This window comes from Coffea eugenioides, chromosome 7 (genome assembly GCF_003713205.1).
Source record: "Coffea eugenioides isolate CCC68of chromosome 7, Ceug_1.0, whole genome shotgun sequence".
Lineage (NCBI taxonomy): Eukaryota > Viridiplantae > Streptophyta > Magnoliopsida > Gentianales > Rubiaceae > Coffea > Coffea eugenioides.
The window spans coordinates 912606-935871 of NC_040041.1; the positions used below are offsets into that span (position 1 = coordinate 912606).

Genomic DNA, 23266 nt, shown 5'->3' on the forward strand with positions numbered 1-23266 from the left:
TATCTACTACCACAGTGCAATCAGATTGAAGTTCAATATTTTTCCATCCCTTGTGCTTTGCTTTGATAAGTGCTGTTCTGATTGCAATTGTTTCTTAACATCTTTTCTCAGGTCCTGAGCTACTATTATCTACTCGCTCTTGTCTATATATACTTTTTTCCCTTGAGAAAGGAAAACAATCAAGCTAGAAGAGCATTCCAACTAAAGCCAACTATGTGGAAGATGTATGTGAATAAAATCATGGTGTTTATTACGTGCAATTATTTAAGTTTTTGCTGTGGTGAATATCAGTATAGTATCAGGAAAATACACTAAAAAAATTATGGGGATTTATGATGATTGACAACTTCGCTATTAAATCAGGCTTATAATTTTATTTATATTGGGGTTGAGTATGTCCTATTAGTCACTGATACATTGATGCCGATATTAGAGGCGCAATTGTCTTATAATTATTTTTAAAAATAAATTTTACTAGTAATTTCCCATTCATATTTTTTTTGTTATCGAGTTTTTTTAGGTGTGTGAAATCAGAAACAGTAAACAAGCTTCAAACTCCGCTCTTGCAACTGTATAATCCACTCCACTCCGCGCCAATGCGGGTCTGATTCTCAACCCCTTGGGTAGTTCTCTTATCGGATCTCACCTTAAAAATTTGATAATGGTAACAAATTTGACATCTACAAATAAATTTTTTTTTTCATAATAGGTGTAGTAATTTTTTAGAATTCCATTTCAAGTAAATCACCAGTTATTTGAGAATGATTTTCTGAAATTTCAAGTCAATGACAAATATTCAAATTAAAAAAAAAGTGTATAGAGTAACAAAAAATATCTAATGCTGAGAGGATTGAGAATAATTCTGATTATAAATTTAGAGTTTATAGATTAATGATGCACTGACTGGGTTTAGTAAATTGGAGTTACTTTACTAAATTGCAAAAGTCAATCTGTTGACTAGAAAAAGACAAACTGTCCGCTTGGGGTGTGCGTTGCTCTTTAGTGCGTGAGGCTTTGAGTGCTTAGGTTTGTCCCACATCGAAATTGGGAGGGGGATTTGGGTAGTTTATTAAGGTCCTCAGGAACCACAAGAGTTGCCGGCTTTTTAGTAATATTCTCAGAGATAAATAATTAAATGGATTTCAAAGTAGAATTTGATTAATGAAATCACTAGAAAAAGACTGGGTTTAGTAATATTCTCAGAGATAAATAATTAAATGGATTTCAAAGTAGAATTTGATTAATGAAATCACGTAAGTTGTTACGCATGTCTCAGACAACATGAGTTGTTATAAGTATCAAATGACCTCCGAGACTTCTTCTTCTACGGTTCGACCTCTGTTAAACAATACATTACGAAGTGTACTACTAGTTTGTTGACTTGTGTTTCCAAAGTCGCCGGAGACGGAAACTGTACACAGAAAATCTAACAGCAGTACCTACACAGCTCTTTATCACTCGTACCACCACCCACTTCCCCTGCCTATGGCCTGAAGGAGGTTGTCAACTAAGATAATGGCCACTCCACCATTCCCTCTCGTGCTCTCTTTCCTAATCCTTCTGTCCCTCTCCTCCTCAGCTAACTCTTATCCCCCTCGATCTTCCAAACATGCCCCTCGCTTTCTCGGTAAATTCTCCCACCTCCACCAACCGACGGACCAAAAATACGAGACCCGATACTTTGAGCAGCGGCTTGACCACTTCAGCTTCGCCGACCTCCCATCTTTCCGCCAGAAATACTTGATCAATACTCAGCACTGGCTGGGGCCTTCCCGTCTCGGCCCCATCCTCTTCTACTGCGGCAATGAAGGCAATATTGAATGGTTCGCTGCCAACACTGGCTTTGTTTGGGAAATTGCCCCCCGCTTCGGCGCCATGATCATTTTTCCAGAGGTTAGATTGATTATACTTCTACGAACTACTTTGTAGGATTCAACAAAGACCATTTTTCTCATAATACAGATTAGAAGGGTACTTTGATCAATTTAAACAAAAAATGAAAAAGGTAAATGCTTTATACCATAAATCAAAGTTGAACATTGCCTTCTAATTCTGTACAAGACTCGTGTCATTTGGGTGCAATAATGGTTGAATGTACTGGTAAAAGCTGTCTGCTTTACATAAATCTTCTACAAATATAATTATATAAAGTTGAGATTAAAAGGTTGATTCTGATATATGTTGTAGGAACAGACATATTTGTTGGACCCTCAATTTGATCTTTGTCTTCTTTTCCTTGGTGGGACGTAAATGTTAAAGAGGCCACTTTAGTTTGAGTGATGTAAATGTATTAGGTTGGGAAGGGGGGGGGGTTGGTTAGGTTTTTGTCCTTGTCCCGTGCATTTGTCTAATTAGATTGAGAATTTTGATTGGCAGCACCGGTACTACGGGGAGTCAATGCCATATGGAAGTCGGGAGATTGCATACAAGAACGCGAGTACATTGTCATATTTAACAGCTGAGCAAGCGCTTGCTGATTATGCTGTTTTCATCACTGAGCTTAAACGGAATCTTTCTGCTCAAGCTTGCCCTGTAGTCTTATTTGGTGGATCGTATGGAGGAAGTGAGTGACGGTATCAGTTTGCATCTCGTATCTCTATGTTTTGATGATATATTTATCAGCACTGAATATAATGGCACATGATGCAGTGCTAGCAGCATGGATGCGGCTAAAGTATCCTCATATTGCTATTGGGGCATTGGCTTCCTCAGCACCAGTTCTTCAGTTTGAAGATATTGTGCCTCCTGAAACTTACTATGACATAGTCTCTAATGATTTTAGAGTATGTTTTAAGTTGCTCGTGTACCTGGTTTGTATTATGATGTGTGATTTTGTACTGCACTTTAAACCTGATGTCGATTGTGTATTTACATCCATAGCGCGAGAGTATTAGCTGCTTCAACACAATCAAAGAGTCTTGGGATATAATTGCATCAAAGGGAGAAGAAAACGATGGACTTAACCAGCTGACAAAGGCTTTTCATTTCTGTCGGTAAGGGCATGTCACTGTAATTTTGTCATCAAATAGATAACATTCTTGATAACATTCTTCTCAAGTCTCCTGATCCAATTGAAATAATTGGTCAGGAAGCTGGATAGCAGTGAAGATCTTTCTGATTGGCTCGACTCTGCTTATAGTTATTTGGCAATGGCTGACTATCCATATCCTGCTGACTTCTTGATGCCTTTGCCTGGGAATCCAATAAAAGAGGTTCTTTTTGGGACTGAATCTTTTGATTGGGTTGGATGTTTTTTATAGCTTGGCAGGAGCTACAAGTGTCAAAATTATCAAGTTTGCTTGTCTCTTATGGACGATATTTCTTAGTCCTAATTTCCTAGAAACTTTTCTAGCTAAAGTTTCTTGAAAACTACCCTGATTATAATATCGTCTTTTAGTAACTGAGGTGGTTACCACCTGAAGATGAGAAAAAGACAAGGTGTTCTTCTCTGGATGTATATCCTTTCCCTAGCATTTAAATGAGCTATGTCCTATAAACTGTTGGCAATGTGGTTTGATGTTTTTCCTTATGTTATCTTGTCTGGCTTGAATTTGGATTGATGCCTCTGGTTGTAGATATCTCTTAAATGATAACTTGTCTAGCCCTTATTAGTCACAGGGCCTTGTTATGCAACTGTTTTTCTTCTTTTTCAGCTATGCAGAAGGATTGACAGTTGTCCTGATGGGACAAGCACCCTGCAGCGTGTATATGAAGGAGTTAATGTCTACTATAATTACACTGGAACCGTTGATTGCTTTAACCTGGATGACGACCCCCATGGCATGATCGGGTGGGATTGGCAGGTGTCAATTTTCACAAAAAAGATTTCTTGCATTTTAACTGGCGAAATAAATATATGCATGCTCCAAGGGATACCACTATGTTGATATTCTTGGTTTCTTTCTACATTTTCAGGCTTGTACTGAAATGGTTATGCCATTTGCTAGTAGCAAAAACACGAGCATGTTTCCAGAATTTGAGTATAATTATGCTGATGATGAGGAACGATGTCTGAAGGATTATAATGTCAAGCCAAGGCCTACATGGATTTCTACTGAATTTGGTGGACATGTACATGAATAATGCTTTAACTAAGTTGCTGGATGACCTACTTGCTTCTCTTTTTGTCCTGTCTTTCTTTAACTTCCTTGAGAAGAGCATCTTCAACTTTTCAGTGATCTGTTAGAAGGCTATTCATTACAAATGATTTTCTTGAGCTAAATTTGTTGACTTTTGAATCTTCATGCAGCTTGGAAACCATTTATTGATTTGTAGAAAGATGTAAATGTGGTTGAAAATAGTGAGGCTTTAACACGGCTGTCTTGTAACTTGGCAAGCAAAAAAGAAGTAGAGGAAGGGGGGAAGGAAGCTAAGAGTGTGGTTGCTGGTGGAGAGTGAAATGTATGCAAGTTGTAATAGTTTCTACATAGAATCCGAGTTCTATTATAAGCTCAAACAAAATATAGAAAAGAACATCTTTCTCATCACGGAAGCTGTGGGTTTTGGAGATAGAGAAAACGATACCAAGTGTCTTGATGTCCATCATGGATTATATCTATATTAGCTATTTTATGTCTTACTTAAATGTTCCCTGCATATTGGTTCCGATTTTGTTGTTTCTGGAGAATATGTTCAATTTGGCACTGTTACTGGGCCCATCATTCTCTGATGGGTGACTTCCTTCTGAATTATGACTGCCATTTTTATCATGGAGCATGAAATCTTGCAGCATGTATTAAAAAGATTCTAGGGCATATCTTTAATTTAAATCATATCTGAGCTAAAAGTTGCATCAATCTTGTCTAGCACCTAAACAGTGCCTGTTACCCAAAATATGCATAATTTAAATTTAGCTGATATCTGTTGACCATATACTGCAGCAACCAGAGGCTAAACATATTCTTACATCCTACTTATCTACTGATTATTCAGCTTTGCAACCTTCTAAATCATAAATGGAATCTTGTTCTTTGTACCTGTCCTTGGAGGCGAGCATGATGCCAAATTTTAGCTTTTCTGGTCTAATAAATTTGCTTCTTTCTTGTTGCTCAGGATTTCAAAAATGTTCTGAAAAAATTTGGTAGTAACATCATTTTCTCAAACGGCCTATTAGATCCATGGAGTGGCGGCAGGTGACCTCTTAGTTTACTATGAATCTATAAAATCATGGAGCATTCATTCACCAACGTTTGACTAAAATGTATGTGCTGCAGTGTTCTGGAGGATGTTTCAGAAACTATTGTTGCACTTGTTACAGAAAAAGGTAAGTTTTTCTATCTTTCTGGTCTCATAGTAGCAACATTGAACTAATTTTATGCCACAAGTTTTCACTCTCATCAATGAGATCACATGCTAAACTGATCTTGAATTCTGTCTTCTCATCCACATCATACCCTGCATCACTGCAGTCTAAGATCTGTTTGTTTGAATTCTGTGAAATTGATTTACAGAAACCGAATTCAAGTTTGAAAAATTCCACTTGTCAATTATGAAATGAGCAATAAAAAAAAAGAAGATATTTTCTTAAATCTATGTTAGAAAGTGCAATATTCGTAGAAATAACACTACTATAAACCTTAATTTACAATTTAGAGTTTCTAGGATTAAATATCAGGTGATTCATGCCAAAGCTAGTGATATAGAGTAAAAAGCTTTCATTGCTTCGTCATGTCCATTACCAGTAGTCCATGCCTTACCGGTTAAATAGCTCTTCTGCTGGTGGCCATTGCATTCATTCTCCACTTGTCAGCAAGCCTGTTAATTTATATTTTCTTCCTTGTACCGATATGTACATGCCATATATGGGCTTGTCTTTGACCACTAGTGTTAATTCGGGTATTTGTATTCGGCGATGAATATTCAATATCTTGAAGTAATTGAGTTTATTAAAACTAATAGGTGTTATATAACCAAGGATATCAGGTTATGTGCTCCACCCAAGAACCTAAAGATTATACTTTTGTATATTAAAACTTTACACAGACCTCCAAAACTTAGGGTCAGTGCTCCTTTAATCTTACCAGGGTTATACCTGCCATATTACTCCATTCATTCAAATCCCAGCAAAGTCAGCTTCTATTTCCCTCATGCATGAAAGAGCATAATTTTGATTATGTTGCTGTGGTTTAGCAATTACAACAAGCCAGTGTAAATGCTTCAATCGACTGATGAACCGTTTTGTCGGTGTCTCAGGTGCTCATCACTTAGATTTACGCGCAGCAACCGATGAGGATCCCGATTGGTTAGTGGACCAACGGGAATCTGAAGTGAAGCTGATCAAGAAGTGGTTGCAGGAGTACTACGATAACAAAAGGGCAACATTCACGGCGTAACGATTAAGGTCTCTGGTTTTGCTCATCTCGCAGTCTCCAATTCTAAAGCTCTCGTTGCTCCTACTGTTATCAGACAAATGCCACCGTCTACCGGTTGAAACATGAATTAACTCCGATGAAAAGTACTAGTTAGAGAATTTAGTACAATAGTAGAGTTGCGCTTTGATTTTGCGTTTTTATGTCCTTTACTAATGCGTTTAGTCAGGACTACTGCATTAGCCATGAAGTTACAAACATATGATTAAGGAGTATCAAACTACCAATGTATGTAAGGATTGTGTTTATAGGCGATTCATGAAAATTTGTAAGTGACTTATGGGATAATTTCAGTGTCATGCTTTCGTTCATGATGAGCGATGGTTTTTCTATGGGATAATTTCAGAAATCTCCCCTGAGGTTTCTGACATTTACACTCACCTCCCCTGTGGTTTGAACAATTACACTAACCTCCCCTGAGGTTACTAATCCTTTACAAATCCAGTCCAAATGATTAAAATATTATTTTAGAAAGTGAAATTAGAATTTTGTATCTGATTTGCCCTTTGTGCTACGTGTCCAATGAATGACAAAGTATTACAAATTAATTAATAATTAATAAACTTTAAGGAGCGTAATTTATAGGCAAATACGTATTACTTATTTAAAGTACCGGCTCTTTACATGTATTTTACTTTCAAACATTTACTTTATTACAAATATTTATTCTCAAATACAGATTTCTATTTACTCTCAAATATTTAATTTTTGTTAAATAAAAAACCTACCAGTTTTTCTTCCGTAGAAATATTAATATAACACTTTTTCAATTTTAGTTATAAATATTTATGTATTTAACATAAATTAAATGATTCAGGATAAAATACTCATAAAGAGCTAATACTTTACTCATGTAATTGATGAAAATAATAAAAAATTAATACTTTATGGGCCATTTCTTTTTTTAAAAAATATTTAATTTATATTAAATAGATAACCTACTGATTTTCTTTTTGCGAGAATATTACTGTAACACTTTTTAATTTTTAATCACAAACGTTAATATATTTATCATAAATTAAATATTTGAAAATAAAATATCTGTAAAGGGCGGGTACTTTAAATAGGTTATGTGTATTTGCCTATAAACTACACTCCTTACTTAAATCAATAAACTACACTCCTTAACTTAAATCAGTACAGATATTTTATTTTCAAATATTTAATTTATGATAAATATATTAACGTTTGTGATTAAAAATTAAAAAGTGTTACAGTAATATTCTCGCAAAAAGAAAATCAGTAGGTTATCTATTTAATATAAATTAAATATTTTTTTAAAAAAAGAAATGGCCCATAAAGTATTAATTTTTTATGATTTTCATCCATTACATGAGTAAAGTATTAGCTCTTTATGAGTATTTTATCCTGAATCATTTAATTTATGCTAAATACATAAATATTTATAACTAAAATTGAAAAAGTGTTATATTAATATTTCTACGAAAGAAAAACCGGTAGGTTTTTTATTTAACAAAAATTAAATATTTGAGAGTAAATACAAATCTGTATTTGAGAATAAATATTTGTAATAAAGTAAATGTTTGAAAGTAAAATACCCGTAAAGAGCTGGTACTTTAAATAAGTAATACGTATTTGCCTATAAACTACGCTCCTTAAAATTTATTAATTATTAATTAATTTGTAATACTTTGTCATTCATTGGACATGTAGCACAAAGGGCAAATCAGGTACAAAATTCTAATTTCACTCTCTAAAACAATATTTTAATCATTTGGACTGAATTTGTAAAGGATTAGTAACCTCAGGGGAGGTTAGTGTAATTGTTCAAACCACAGGGGAGGTGAGTGTAAATGTCAGAAACCTCAGGGGAGGTTTCTGAAATTATCCCTTTTTCTATCAAACAAAAACCAATCTCCACTCTGTTTGTTTTTTGGTTGAATTTTCTTACCCCTTCACAAAAGCGAAATTGACAAGGGGTGGTCTCAGTCTCACCACGTGTATGGCTTAGCCATGGTTAAAAAAAGGAGTGCTCAGGAAAACCCAAAAAAAAAAGAAGAAAAGTTTTAGGTCAATCAGAATAAATCTTCTTAAGGTATAACCTAATTTTCACTTTAATCCCAACCTTTGAATTGTGTGGTTTTACTCTCTATGAGACAAAATTGTCCCTCAATAAACTTGCTTTTGATTTTTCGTGTTTACTCTTTTTTCTTCCTTCTGTTTCTCTTATCTTCTTTCTATTTTCTTCACTCCATAGCCTTGTACTTCTTTGATGAGTAATGAATAAAAAAAATAATCATAGAGTATTAAAATTTTTATATAAAAAAAACAAAGAAGAGGCCCCATTTGGATTGAAGGGAAAAAAAACAAAGGAATTGTACTTGTTCCACTTTTTGGGATATGGATGTAGACTCTACATAGTGAGATTAAAAGGGAGCTCAATCCTTGTCTTCTGTCCAATGGTCAGGGAATGGCTAATGGAAGGAATCTGTCTGGCAATTTGGGGGTGGGGAAAGGGATTAAAAGGTTTTAAAAAACGATTTTAATCGTGCTTGGACAGTAAATTATTTGAGATAATTTTATAAAAAAAAATACTGTTGTACTTTTTTGATATGGTGTATGTGAGATAAAAAAGTGATTGGAAAATGTGTTGATGATGCAAGCAAGTTAGTTTGTGTAAGTAAGGTGTAATAATTTACAATCCAAACATTTCTGCATTTTGTAAGCCTTAATTCTTTAAGTTGTGATTTGAAAATTGAAATTCATCAATTTTACAGCACATTATATAAGTTTTATTATTATTATTTTAATAATGCCTTTCAAAATGATAGTTTGGTGGGTGAAGTATCAAAAATGGTCAGTGAATAAAACGAGAGTCAGGCTATAGCTTAAGGAGATTATTTGTAATTAACGCAAAAGCTTTGATAGGTACTTAGGAGTAGCGCACAATTTATTCTGCTAGTCATAGTTAGTCCTCGACAGCTGCTGACCTTCCGTAGGACTTTCCTTTTCTTTCTTCAGCTTCCACCGTAAGACTCGAGCAATTAATTTAAGCCGGAGAGGTTTGCATATTAACACCCATTTTAAAGTTTTGAATTTCAGGGTCCAGACTCCAGATGTGTGATTTTCGGTAATGAAAACTTAAAAGAACACTTATAATAATGAGAAGAAACCCTCACTAAACCTCATCATTTCCTCTAATTACTTGCTGGGTTATTCTCTATTTTAGCAGTTGTACTACCTTTACCTGGAAACGAAGCCCTCTTTCTTCCTTTGCTGCCGATTCAAATCAAATCATATTTTAATTCCATTCCAGTTTCCAACTCAGAGCAACCGAGGCCCCAGTTGTCCACCACCACTCGCCGCTAAGAAAAAGGCATAAAACAAAGGGGGGAAAAAAGCAAGTAGAGGGCAGTTTTCGTGGGTCTTCACCACCCAGTTCTTGCTCGAGAACCCAACTTTGATCTGCATTTAAGTTGTTGAAGACTTCAGCAGAAATAAATTTAGGGAAAAAAACAAGCTAGGGGTTTTATCTTTTCTTATCCATTCCTTTTTTCTTTTTTTTTTTTTAAAAAAATTTATTATTGTTCAGAGAGGATGGCGAGTCCTCTGTCAGAGAGATTAGCACTGACACCAAAGACTCAGGTGACTACTCTGATGACGCCATTTACTGTGCCGGATTCTGGTGGTAGAGTTTTCAGGACGCCGTTGACTGATGAAGCCATATGGAAGCGACTTAAAGAGGCTGGTTTCGATGAAGAGTCTATCAAACGGAGGGACAAGGCTGCTCTTATCGCCAATATTGCCCGCCTTGAAGCTGAGGTTTTTTCCCCCTTTTTAAATCAGTTTACTTATTTTTGCATTTTTTCCCCTTCTTATACCCTTTCTGCACTTTCCATAATCAAGAATTTCTGACTTTGTAGTTATTGTTAGGGAATGCTGTGATTTTACTTGCCGATTCTTCTCTGGTTGTTGATAACTTAGAAGGAAGTTGATTGATTTTAATTAAATATGCTGATTCTCCAATTGGGGATTCTTGAAATTTACTGTTTTCTATTAATGGATAATCAAATTTGTACTCTTTGGTTGTTTTACACAGAATTATGTGAAGACAGGGAAATGCTGTAGGACATGAAGTTAAATGGTTGTTATTACTTTTTGTAACTAAGTCTTCCTGAACATTTATGACCAAAATCAAATTTCTTTTTTCTTTTCTCCTGGTATTCCCTCCCAAAGGCGGAGAAAAGTGGGGGATCTATGGGGGAAAAAGCAAGGATTTTGTCTAGGGTCTTGAAGTACTGTTACTCATCAATTTGACAGAATCTGTGGTTTGATTTTCAGAAATACGATATTGAACATCATATGGGTCTTATCCTCTTGGAAAGAAAAGAGTGGGTTTCAAAGTATGATCAATTGAAAGCTGCTGCTGATGCTGCTGAGTTGAACTATAAGCGTGAACAGGCTGCACGTGCATCTGATTTGGCTGAAGCAAAGAAGCGAGAAGATGCTCTTAAGAAAGCTCTTGGTGTTGAGAAAGAATGTGTTGCAAATGTATGAATGTTCAAAGTTCCTTCTTTTTCCATGTGTCACTGTATTTTGCTTGTTTGTTCTTGACTTTCTGTTGTTGTAGATTGAGAAAGCACTGCATGAGATGAGAGCAGAGTCTGCTGAGGCAAAAGTTGCAGCTGAGAGTAAATTGGCTGAAGCACGAAGTGTGACAGAGGATGCTCAGAAGAAATTAACTGAGGTTCAGGCAAAACTCTGTGCAGCAGAATCATTGGAAGCAGAAGCTAGTCGATATCACCGAGCTGCTGAAAGAAAGCTACGTGAAGTTGAAGAACGTGAAGATGACCTTAGAAGGCGGATCTTGTCATTCAAATCTGAGTAAGTCTTCTGAATCATATTGGTCTCTTGTATCTAAAAGGAAAGACATTGCTTTTATTCTTTCTTTGTTCCCCTTTTTTTTGCGGTTGGTGGGGATATTTTCCAGGTCCTTATGTATGTCTGTTCTGTCATGCTAATTTATTACTAGATGCTCCGTGCCTGGCATTTTACTGTGAAATAATCTGAGCAGTTGAGTTAATTGTAGCAATTCTTTTCATGCATGTGTGCCATGTATTTCATTATCTCTAGTCTCTGTTCTGGTCTTAGTTTAATTATTGCTCGGAAGTCAGCATATATTGAAGTACCCTATTGTGAAATATTGTTAAGCTAACTGTAATTCTAACTTACATTTCAGCTTCTGGAATTTGAATGTATTGAGGGTGATTAAATCATGAGTTCGTCTTTTTCTTACATTCTAGGTGTGACAACAAAGAGAATGAAATCCACTCTGAGAGGCAATCTTTACGTGAAAGGCAAAAAGTTTTGCAGCAGTCTCAAGACAGATTGCTTGATGGGCAATCTTTACTTAACCAAAGGGAGGAGTACGTTTTTAACAGATCTCAAGAATTAACCAGGCTTGAGAAGCAATTGGAAGCTTCAAAGTTGGATGTAGAGAACGAGCGCAAAGTTCTTTTTGAGAAAAAACAAGATTTGGATCTTTTACAAACGTCCTTGTCAGCAAGAGAGGAGGTTTGTTGTCAAAGTTTCCTGATTAATTCCGTGCTTCTAAATGGTTTTGTCAATATTCTTTTTTTCCAATTTTATGTCCCTACAGGCTGTTATCAGCAAGGAGTGTGAACTTACAAAGAAAGAGGAAGAGCTGCTTATTCTACAAGGGAAATTAGCTAACAAAGAGTTTGTAAGTTATTATAAGAACAGAAACTTAGCAAGATGTTTGTTCATTGGGTAAAATTCCGCTTAAACTTGCTTCTGGATGCATTATGTAGGATGGGGTTCAACAAGCAGTAGATGATCGTGAAGCTGCATGGAATGTACAAAAGTCTGCTTTTGAGGCAGAGATGGAAATGACACGCAAATTGGTGGAAGAAGAAATTGAATCCAAGAGGCGGACTTGGGAGTTGAGGGAAATCGATATGACGCAAAAGGAGGAGCTTGTGAAGGATAAAGAGCATGATTTAGAGATTCAAGCAAAAGCAATTGTGGAAAAGGAGAAAGATTTGGAAGAAAGGCTTCATTCACTTGAAGAAAAAGAAAAAAACCTTGTTGCTGCTGAGGGAGAGGTGGAGTTGACTAAGTCCCTGCTGGAGAAAGATAAAGAAGAGATCAACCAAATAAAGCTTGACCTCCAAAAGTCTTTGGATTCTTTGGAGGAGAAAAAGAAACAAATATGTTATGCTGAAGAGAAAATGGAGGCAATGACAAGTGAAACAAATGATTTACTGGTTCTAGAAAAAAGATTGAAGGACGAGATTGACATGATCACAGCACAGAAGCTGGAGCTTGAGGCTGAAGCAGATCAGCTGAAAGCAGAGAAAGCAAAGTTTGAGACTGAATGGGAATTAATTGATGAGAAAAGAGGTGAGCTCAGAAAAGAAGAAGAACGTGTTGCTGAAGAGAGGTTAGCCATTTACAAGTTTCTTAAGGATGAGCGCAACAACCTCAAATTGGAGAAGGATGCAATACGTGATCAGTATAAACGTGATCTTGAGTCTCTTTCTTGTGATCGTCAAACCTTCATGAGCGAGTTAGAGTGTGAAAGGTCTGAGTGGTTCAACAAAATTCAAAAAGAACGTACAGAGATTTTGCGAGACATTGAAGTGCAGAAAAATGAACTTGTGAACCGTGTTGAAAAGAGGCGTGAAGAGATAGAAAGTTATCTCAAGGAAAGAATGGAAGTTTTTGATGAAGAAAAGAAGAAAGAACTTCAGGAGATTGCTTCTCTTAGAGAAACTGTGCAGAAGGAAATGGAATTTGTTAACTCAGAAATGAAAAGACTGGATGCTGAAAAAAAGGAGATCCAATTGGACCGTGAAAAACGAGATGAGGAATGGGCTGAGCTAAATCGTTCTATAGAAGAACTTAAGTTGCAGAGAGAGAAATTGGAAAAACAGAGAGAACTACTGCATGCAGATAGGGGAGAGATTCTTGCTCAGATTGAGGAATTGAAGAAATTGGAGGACTTAAAAGTCATTCCAGATCGTATCACTCCACGAAAGGTGCCGGCAAAGAATAAAATAGATTCAAATGGTACTGCGCACAATTCAGGTCGATCAGATACTGGACCGTCTGCTCTCTCTGCTCCTTTGTCTTGGCTTAAGCGCTGTGCTGATACACTGCTTGAGCAAACTCCAAGTAGCAAAAAGAGAAGGCAAGAGAAAGATGTTGCTTTGGACAGTTTTTCTCCAAGGTACTTACCAACCCCCAAAAAGTAGTTTGATTATGCCTGTGTGTTGACATTATTTGTTTCTGTTGCATTTTGACTGGGTGGTTTACATATAGTGCATTATCAAAAGAAGCAAATGCTGCAGAGGCTGTGAATGCTGCAAAACCAATTAACCAAACTCCTGTTGGTGCTGAGGAGACCACTGTATATATAGATAAAATCATAACGATTCGGGAAGTAACCTCAGTAGATGTTGGAAGAGCTAGTGGGGATAGTCAGGTAATAGAACACCTTGTCTTGTCATCATTGTTTGTGGTTCTTTAGGTGAATTCTTGTTGATCTTTAAAAAAATTTTGAAATTATAGACTGCCACATATAGCTGGTAGCTATAATCATGATTGCGTTCCTGATTTAAATTGGTGTTGGCAATTCCACAATTTTTTGTTTTGGTCTCACTTCTGTAGTTACAAGTTGATTCATCCCGTCAATATATGGGTAGTAGATGGCTTTTATATTTTTTTGTTGAACATACTCGTGGCATAAATATTCTATTTTTTTTACCATTTCAAAACAATGATTGTCCAATCTTGTGGCCTTTGTTACTTAAGCGGAGCTCAACAATTTTAAATAGTCTTGATGAATTACTTTTACTAGATGCAAATGTAGTTGGTTTTGCTCATGTTAGATGTCTTATTATGTTGCAGTACAGGTAACTACTGCTGCTAACTGGAGAACTGTGAAATCTATTGTTCATCTTAAGCTTAATGCTTGACCACGGATTCCGAGCTCATTTGATGCCACTTGAATTGCATTGCAATTTGTATAAATATGACTTTCAGCTATTAGCTTTGAGCTTCTAAAGATGGGAAATATTTTAGTTGGACATTTATTGAATGAGTGCGCAGAATAGATTGTGATTGGTCTTCATATCTCGCTATTTATATGCCTTACCATCATGTAGTGTGGATATTTTTTAATTTTTCTTGTTGCATTCTTGATTTTCCCCCCTTTTTAGCTTTATAAGAATCAACTTGGTAGATATATCTAGTTCAACTTCCAACCTCAACTGTTTTTGGAATTACGTGTGATAATGTACTATACCTACTAACTCTCAGTTGCTGTGAACCTGGTATGTTTGTTGTTTCTTCTAGAATCAGATAGACTAACTTGTCAGTGTTCAATGCTCGTTTTTTTTTTATCATTCTTTTTCTTGTTCAACTCATTGGCAATCTTGAATGTTTGTATCTGCAGGAGTTTGTGCCCCAAGAAAGTGACGATATACTTGATAACAATAATGGGCTAAAGAGCAATGACAATATAAACCTTGAGACCGAAGCTAGAGTGGCGAGGTAGAAAAACAAGCAAATTCTTCTTGCTGCATTTATATAGCTTTGGTTCTTGGAGATAGCTATCCATGGAAGTATGTCTCCCCTCTTTTTCCACAACCTTCTCCCTTTTTCCTATGCAGACATTATTCTTGACAGCGTAGATTTTACTTTCAGGTCTGCACCAAAATGGTCAGGATAAGCGACTAGATACTGGGGGCTCTTTTAACGTGGCCTGCTATTAGTCTTCTAAGCTGACTAATCTTGTAAATGCTACTTTATGTGAGCTTTTAATCATGCGTGCTTTTGTTAGGTAGGTGATGTTAATAGGTGTTTGATAGCATTCCTTGGCTGAAAGGAAGGTTTTTAGTATAGTTGTGCTGGTTTTTAGCTCATAACTTTGTACCAGTGTGTGCTTGTGCTGGTAATGTAGACATGCAAGTGAGAAGTATGTGGTGCTTAGATGTGGATTTAACCGTCTTGGAACTCTGGGGTCCTTGGTATTTCGTGGTGTTTAGTTTTTACAATATTTGATATCTGAGAATCGGATACCTCATTGCACAATAGTATAGTTTATATTTTCCTCGCCCTCTTTTTATGGATTTGCTGCCAACTCTTTTGTAAATTTATTTTGCCGTTCACAGCCTGCTGCCATTCATTAAGGAGTTAGTGGGGAGCACATATTCTGTTCCCACGGTATACAAAGTATTTATATGTAGTTAGTTATAGGTCATCCTTGGGAGCTAGAGCGGACTCCTTAATCATCAGGCAACCCCGTGGCTGTGATTTAGTGCAAGACTCAGCTCTGTGGAGGAAACAAATCAATGCAGGTTAGAATGCCCTGAATCATATAGAGCTGTGATTGTTAGTTGAACTCGTCAATCTTTTTCTTCATATGCGTGTGTAAGTAAATACGTTGTATGCATGAGCATGCTGACACTATAAAATTGAGCCTTCGTGGGACCATCGCACTGAGAAAGCATAATGAAGAAGATATAAAGATACTAGCGGAAAAAGATATAAAGTTGAGATACAACTAAGTAATAATAACAACAAAACGATCAAGTTCACCGGCCAAAAAAGAAAGTTTAGTAAATTTTTTTCCCAGTAATTTAGATCACTCAGAAGTGGGAGAGCAGTGGGCGGCTGTTTGGCCGATTGATGTTTGACTTACAAAAAGAGTGGACTTGATCTTTCCCCTAGTTTGTCAGGGCAAAAAAAATTTCCACATAAAATGACGTCATTTTCTTGTTACATGATTTTTAAATGCCTTTTTGCTCTTGGGAGTTCAAAAAGATAACCAAACACCTACTATTCTTTAACTAATCTTGTAGGAAGGAAAAAAACTGCCATTACTTTTTTAACTAGTCCATTTTGTCTTTCTTTCAAGAGAGTAGGAGTAGGACTATCAATGGAATCGAACCAGTTCGAGCTCGATTTATGCGGCCTGAGAAAAAGCCCAATGACCTCGATTTTTTAGTGAGTCGGTCCGAGTTTGAATTTAAAAATTAGGCTTGAATTAAATATGAGTCGAGTTTGAGCCTCATTAAACTCAAATCCGATATAAGTCCGGCTCTTTAATTACTTATATATATAATATTTATATATATTATATATAATTATATATTCAAATATATTATTACTAAATACTAAATACATATAAATTACAAAACACAAAAATACATCTGAAGACTTTTCTACTAGCTTTTTTGAGAGCCAATATTAGTAATGTATAACTGAATCTCTAACTTTTCTTATCAGTTGAGTAAATTTTTGTGTTGGAATAATATTGGTCAATTTCTTTTGGGTCTAGAAAAACAAATCATCACGCATGTTTGGATTCAAATCACAAGGCTATAAAGAAATTCCAATCTTTGAAAATATATTGGCTTATGATCGCATGTTTTGTTACTATTTTCATGTATTTTAAATGAATTAGATATAAATATTGTTGAAATTTTTTTGGTTTATATGCTTTTTAAAAACTATTACTTGTTCATGTTTAATTTTAATGTTGTAATTTTGTAAATGCTAAATTAGTTTTACAACTTAATAGTTATAGTAATTATATTAAGAAAATTAAGGAGTAATAAGTGAGTTTGGACTAAATCCGAATAAGATTCACAATCCAAATATTATGAGTCGAGTATGAGTTTCATATTTATTAACTCGAAACTCATAACCCGAAACTCGAAAATGTTACAAATTAAATAAGCCGAACTCGAGCACATGAAAAGCCGATTCATTAGGCTCGATTGACAAGTTTAAGTAGGAGATGATGCGAGATTAGTGTAAAACCTATTTGAAGTCTAGAAAATTATTTTTCTATATTATCACAGCTGCTTTATTAATCAACTCAAGAAGTAGTGCTATAGTATTTCTTATTTCTGAACTTAAAATAAATGTTGTTTTCTTCATCGAATATGAGAAGGCAATATAAACGCACCTAATATGGTTTTGATAGTAGGAGTGTTTTGGTATGTAAACAGGGAGTGTTCGGATAGGAGATTATTTGAATTATTATGTAAAATAATTACTGTAATAATTTTTATAATGTGATTATATGAAATAAAAAATAAAAAAAATCGAGTAAAAAACGTGTCAAGAATAAAAGAGGTGATTGTTAAGTAGACGGAAGTTCCATGATAGGGATTCCACCACCCATGCAGTAGGCAAAGCCAAACAGTCCCCAATTAACGTGTTAAGAGTTTTTCTTGTGTACAATGTGTTAAGAGTTAAGACGACTGGATGACTTTGATTAAATAAAATATAACACGGCCGCCGGCGGCAACGACGCAGGCCAAAGGAAGGAAAAAGAAGCTAATGAACCTGAAACGGAAACCAAATACCCTAAATAAAACTGACAAAAGATCTCATACGTGACAACCAAATTACGTCTTTTATTACTATACTGATTCGAACCCACGACACGACCATACTGATAACTATACCAAAGTACTTATTTATTACTGCCCTGTAGACAAATTGGTACTATAAGCCTCCATCTCCCGAGCAGCATTTTGGTCAAGGACGACCCAAGAAAACCAGAGAGAGAGAGAGAATCGAAGGAAAGAGAGCGAGGGAGTGGGAAGGAAATGGAAAACTGCGCAGTTTTTGCAGGGCTTCACCCAATTCCCCCAAATCAACTATTGGGGCCATCAAGAAGCGCTCTTAAGCTTCTCCCTCCTTTCTTCACTGAAAAAACACACCTTTTCTCCCTACCTCTCAAGGTATCATCATCAGAGCATTGTCTTTCTAATCAAAATGAACCCCCTGTAATTAATCGATGCAGATTTTTTGCCCTTTCTTGGGTTTGCCCCCTTTATTTATGCTATGCTAGTTTTTTTTTGCTTGTTTTTGCATGGGAGTTTTGACTAATTGATAGTATATTTATTATGAAATGCAGCTGCAAAAGCAATCACATTTTGCATTGCGTACTACCAGTAACAATAATGGTACTACTTCGCGCGTGGCCTCTCCCACAAGGTACGCTGTTCCTTTTTTTTTGGTCAGAATTAGTTGTGCTGCTTAATCTTCAAGATGTGCTGTTAAGTTGGACCTAGAAACTTTGGCAAGACACAATTTGTTTCTTACTGCATGTCATTCCTTACTTTTAAAGATTCAATATTTCTACAATTAAAGCCCATCGAGAAGCAGATGTGAAGTTTTGCGGACCGATAACATTAGAATCCTACTCCTTCATCAGAATGTTTGGCTTTTGATTATTGAGATGGAATGGATGTTAAATCTGATTTTGAGCACACCATCACTGCGATCCAGAAGTACGAGTTGATAAGCTAGTGAGAGAGTGTTTGGATGATTGAAATTAAAAATAAAATATGTGATGCGTGAATGATGATCAGGAGATTTTTCCTTGCTTTTGTTGAGGTTTAGTCTGTGATAACATCTTACAAGTGAACCTTCATTCATACACTTTCATTTTGAGTGCTGAAAAATCAATTTTAGTGAAGTTGAATTTTTTCAATTACAGCAATGTGACCACTGAATTAGCTGACATCGACTGGGACAACCTCGGCTTTGGCTTCATGTCTACTGATTATATGTATGTCATGAAATGTTCTCAAGGTGAAAACTTTACAAAAGGCGAATTGCAGCGTTTTGGGAACATTGAGTTGAGCCCATCAGCTGGTATCTTAAACTACGGACAGGTAATCCTTTAAGAGCTTTATCGTTGTTGCATGAACGAGTTTAATATAACTTTATAATGTCTACTACTGTTTTTTGTTTAATTCCATAGTTTTTCTGTAGCGTAAACAGTGCCTAGCGTGTTTTTCATTTTCCTTTTAAATTTTTAGACAGTTTATAGACTTTGTTCTTTGTTCAAGATCTGGTTGTTTTGTTCACATGCTTTGAAGCGTATAGAGGATGTTTTATTGTAATTTGTTTGTAGGGTTTATTTGAAGGTCTAAAGGCTTATAGAAAACATGATGGCAAAATTTTACTTTTCCGTCCTGAGGAGAATGCTTTGCGGTTGCGGATGGGTGCAGAACGTATGTGCATGCCTTCACCAACTGTTGAACAGTTTGTGGAAGCTGTAAAAGTCACTGTTTTGGCTAATAAAAGATGGGTAATGTGGCATGTAACCTTTCTCCATGGCTAGCTCTTGTGTCTCTCATGTTAATTCTTTGCTTGTTGCTCCGCCTCTTTCCAGATTCCTCCACCAGGTAAAGGTTCCTTGTACATCAGACCATTGCTGATGGGGAGTGGCGCTGTTCTTGGTCTGGCACCAGCTCCAGAGTATACATTTCTAATATATGTATCACCTGTAGGCAACTATTTTAAGGTATTAGTTTTTGTCCGTTGGCTATTATGCATTTGCTATGGTGATTTTTGGCACTTTATATTGCTTTCAAGCTGACATCCCTGGAAGTTTCTGCTGAGACTGGCAGGGAGAAGTAACCAGAAGCTCTTGAATGATATCGAACAATTTGTTGATCACTATACCTATAATATAGGCAAAAAAATGCAATATTTGTGGGACTCACTTTTAAGTAACTGAGACAAAACATGACTATAGTATAGTGTAACAAAGAAGAATGTGAATGTCAAGATGGATTTTTTCTTAAACATCTCAATGCAGAATTAGTTGTAATTGGAAAGCTGATGATATCTTTTGAGAACTACATAATATTCACTTCTAAAAAGGCAATAATAATAGGTAGATACAAGTAACATGAATGTAGGGTAATCAAAAAGTTACAAGAATATGGTTTCTAAATGGATAGTGGGTTGGATGGCGAACTAATAGGACAGATTGGAAACAAAAGCCAGCTTTTCATATTATGTTAGTCAACTTGACTATATTACGCCAGTTAACTGATCTACCATGGTAGTCTTTTGTCTCAAGAATGATTTAAATTTGCTTTTCAGGTAATCAAATTATAACAGTCTATTTCTATTTACTTGTGTTTGCAAATATCCTAGTTGAGGTCTGTGTTAACTTTTTTTATTGGTGGATTTGTTAACCTCCCTATGGTTTTACGTTTAATTTATTCCCAGGAAGGTTTGGCACCAATAAACTTGATAGTTGAGACTGACATGCATCGTGCAACTCCAGGCGGTACTGGAGGTGTCAAGACTATCGGGAATTATGCTGCGGTAAGCTACTCTCCTGGTTCTGGTATTTTTGTTATTCATTCTGTCAATAAGGTGTAATTTTGATAGCAGCAAGCTGTATTACCTGTAGAACCACATTCTTCCTTTTCACTAAAAGAGTGGATCACGATGTTGTGTGTTTGATTAGCCTAGAAATTGCTAAAACCTTTAAGATCTTCTGGCTTGCAATTTGTAGGTCCTAAAGGCCCAGAGTGCTGCAAAAGCCAAAGGCTATTCTGATGTTCTCTACCTTGACAGCGTTCATAAGAGATATCTAGAAGAGGTCTCCTCTTGCAATGTTTTTCTTGTGAAGGTACACTGTTCATGGTCAGATGCATATTACCTTGTGGCCTTTCTTGATTCATGATGGGACAAATAGAACCGGTTTTGTACATTTCCAAAAAACACGTAACAATTATTTAATTACATGACCAGGATAATATTTGAACCTTTTACCAAGGAACCTTTTTTAGTGATACATATTGATGCTATTCAAATTCTCTTCCTATAGGGAAATGTCATTACAACTCCTGCAATAAAAGGAACTATCCTACCTGGCATTACACGAAAGAGCATACTTGATGTTGCTCTTAGCCAAGGCTTCCAGGTAACCTCTGGCACTGTGGAGACTATTATGCTAGCTTTTTTCTGCAATTTGCAGATCAAGCCGATTCATGAGTCTGATTAGTCAGTGATTTGACATTATACTCATATTCCAGCTTGATCTACAGCTAATAAAAACATTAGAACATTTCCCAAGCGTTAAAACTATAGCTTGATAGAAACGAGTATGACAAAACATTTTGTTGCGGTTTCTTTTTTATCGAAAACAACACTAGTTCCTGTTTATTTCTTTCCATAATTTCCCATTGATGTCCCTTGCTGAGCTGGAGTTATTTGCTGCTGATAGACTCGTGGATTTTCAATACAGCTGCTGTAAGCTATTGAAAGCTTATTTGCTAATATATGTAGGTTGAGGAACGGTCAGTCAGTGTGGATGAATTGCTTGATGCAGATGAAGTATTCTGCACAGGAACAGCGGTTGTCGTGTCTCCTGTTGGAAGCATAACTTATCAGGGTAAAAGGTAACTATCGGTGTTACTTAATAGTTTTTGTGGTTCACATGTACCTTCGTCTGTGCGTTACCGTACTAATTATACGTTCTGCTATGGTCAACATCCACATCTTCAGAGAAAGGCAAAGGCAGAAAATTCAATTGCAAAACCATTGCTGCATTCATGGCGAGTTATCTGCCTTCCTCTTTCTAACCACTATCAGCCTCTACTTTGAAAAGCTAAAACAACACCCTAGACTCTCTTCCTACCTTATTTTCCACTTCTTGATTGTGTGATCCTCCCAAATTCTTGTTCCTCTTTCATGATAATGCACCTGTATTGTGCCATGAATAGCTGGAAAAAAACAGTAGTTACATTTTTCTCATCACCAACAATACAAGCCTTGCACCAAACCCTCACAATCAAGGATTAAGCAAACCCTGTTGCAAACCCAATTATCTTCACTTGAACAGTTTTTAATATGCTCTGTACGGGCAAAGCATCATCACCACTAAGCTTGCCACAATGCATAAATCCATGAGAAATTGTTTTACCTTTGTTTTTCACTTCAAAGATGTTACTTCATGACGATTTTCTCAAGTATTTATTTATGATTATGCATGTGTTCATATCTTTAAGTATGCGATTTGAGAGACATAGTAGGGAGATGGTGCTGAGAACTAAAATAGGAGTGGTCTGGTAGGATGACAAAATGAGGGTATGATTGGAAAGGGGCATTTTAGGAGGTTACTCATTTTGTCCGCTATCACTCACTTCTTTTCTACCAGTAGCATTCCCATTGTCTATTATCCTGTTTTTAGTCATTTAGCACGTGCTACATATCGCCCCATTTGTCGATAATTTTTGTGAGCAGGAGATGTTATTTTTCCCGTCCTTTCATTATTCCACTACTTTACTCCCAAGTGGACTTCAAAATATTTGTGTTCCCTAAGGCACCTCCATACTTTACTGTGCAGGGTGACCTACGGAGCAGATGGTGTTGGTCGTGTTGCGCAACAATTGTATTCTGCTCTAACAAGTTTGCAGATGGGAATCTCGGAGGATAAAATGGATTGGATCGTTGAGCTTAAGTAACCCTTGGTTAGTGATTTTTGCTCAAGGATACTGTTCATGGTAAAGATAATCTTAGTCTACATTTTTGATTGTGAAAACTTATGAACTAGCTTTCACATATCTTTGTTTAAAGACGAATTTCAGTGTGTAATATAGAATCCAGATAGTGTTCCTTTATGTTGGATAATGCTGAAGGAAGTTACTGTGAAAATACTGCATTTTAGTCATCAGCTTTTAACAAAATACAATACTGGTTACCAAGAAGGATTGTTAAATTCTTTGCTTTTCGGCCCCTCATGCTGGCTTCCGTGTATTTTTGTTTGTCAATTGCGGCGAAGGCTACAAATCCTCGAGAGGCAAACTTGGGTGAGGGGCTGGTCCAGGTGATTGGCCCATGATCAGGCTGGAGGGGCCCGTCTTGATCTGGGTCACTGATTTCAAAATTCGTTCCTGTGCGATCTTGGGCCATTCAACGCGGGGGCTGGTTGGCCCTGCATCTGTAGAGGCCCCGGACCCGGTAAAGTTAATGGAGAGGATTACTCGAGGCCTCTTGTCAAAAAAAAAAAAAAGCAGGATTAGCAGGCATCGTCGCATTGAAACAAAAAAAAGGAGGCGTTAGAAAATATGCCGAAAGGGCCA

At 36.3% G+C, this 23266-nt stretch overlaps 3 protein-coding genes across 3 annotated transcripts; all 3 read left to right on the forward strand.

Moving 5' to 3' along the window:
- Positions 1-1345: 1345 nt before the first annotated feature.
- LOC113777868 (lysosomal Pro-X carboxypeptidase-like) lies at positions 1346-6604 on the forward strand. The gene is made up of 10 exons (XM_027323086.1): positions 1346-1893; positions 2377-2563; positions 2650-2783; positions 2881-2993; positions 3089-3212; positions 3654-3803; positions 3916-4071; positions 5053-5132; positions 5214-5263; positions 6193-6604. The coding sequence occupies exons 1-10, from the start codon at positions 1516-1518 to the stop codon at positions 6330-6332; spliced, it is 1512 nt and encodes a 503-aa protein (XP_027178887.1). The 5' UTR covers positions 1346-1515; the 3' UTR covers positions 6333-6604.
- A 2896-nt stretch (positions 6605-9500) lies between these two features.
- LOC113777867 (protein CROWDED NUCLEI 4) lies at positions 9501-15474 on the forward strand. The gene is made up of 9 exons (XM_027323085.1): positions 9501-10151; positions 10671-10880; positions 10960-11213; positions 11633-11903; positions 11989-12072; positions 12161-13581; positions 13674-13836; positions 14809-14977; positions 15060-15474. Exons 1-8 carry the CDS (start codon positions 9927-9929, stop codon positions 14908-14910), a joined length of 2730 nt encoding a protein of 909 aa, XP_027178886.1. The 5' UTR covers positions 9501-9926; the 3' UTR covers positions 14911-14977; positions 15060-15474.
- Positions 15475-17825: 2351 nt separating this feature from the next.
- Positions 17826-22902, forward strand: LOC113778074 (branched-chain amino acid aminotransferase 2, chloroplastic). The gene is made up of 10 exons (XM_027323335.1): positions 17826-18112; positions 18289-18368; positions 18874-19051; positions 19294-19470; positions 19555-19686; positions 20403-20501; positions 20695-20811; positions 21010-21105; positions 21471-21583; positions 22531-22902. Exons 1-10 carry the CDS (start codon positions 17978-17980, stop codon positions 22646-22648), a joined length of 1245 nt encoding a protein of 414 aa, XP_027179136.1. The 5' UTR covers positions 17826-17977; the 3' UTR covers positions 22649-22902.
- Positions 22903-23266: the final 364 nt, after the last annotated feature.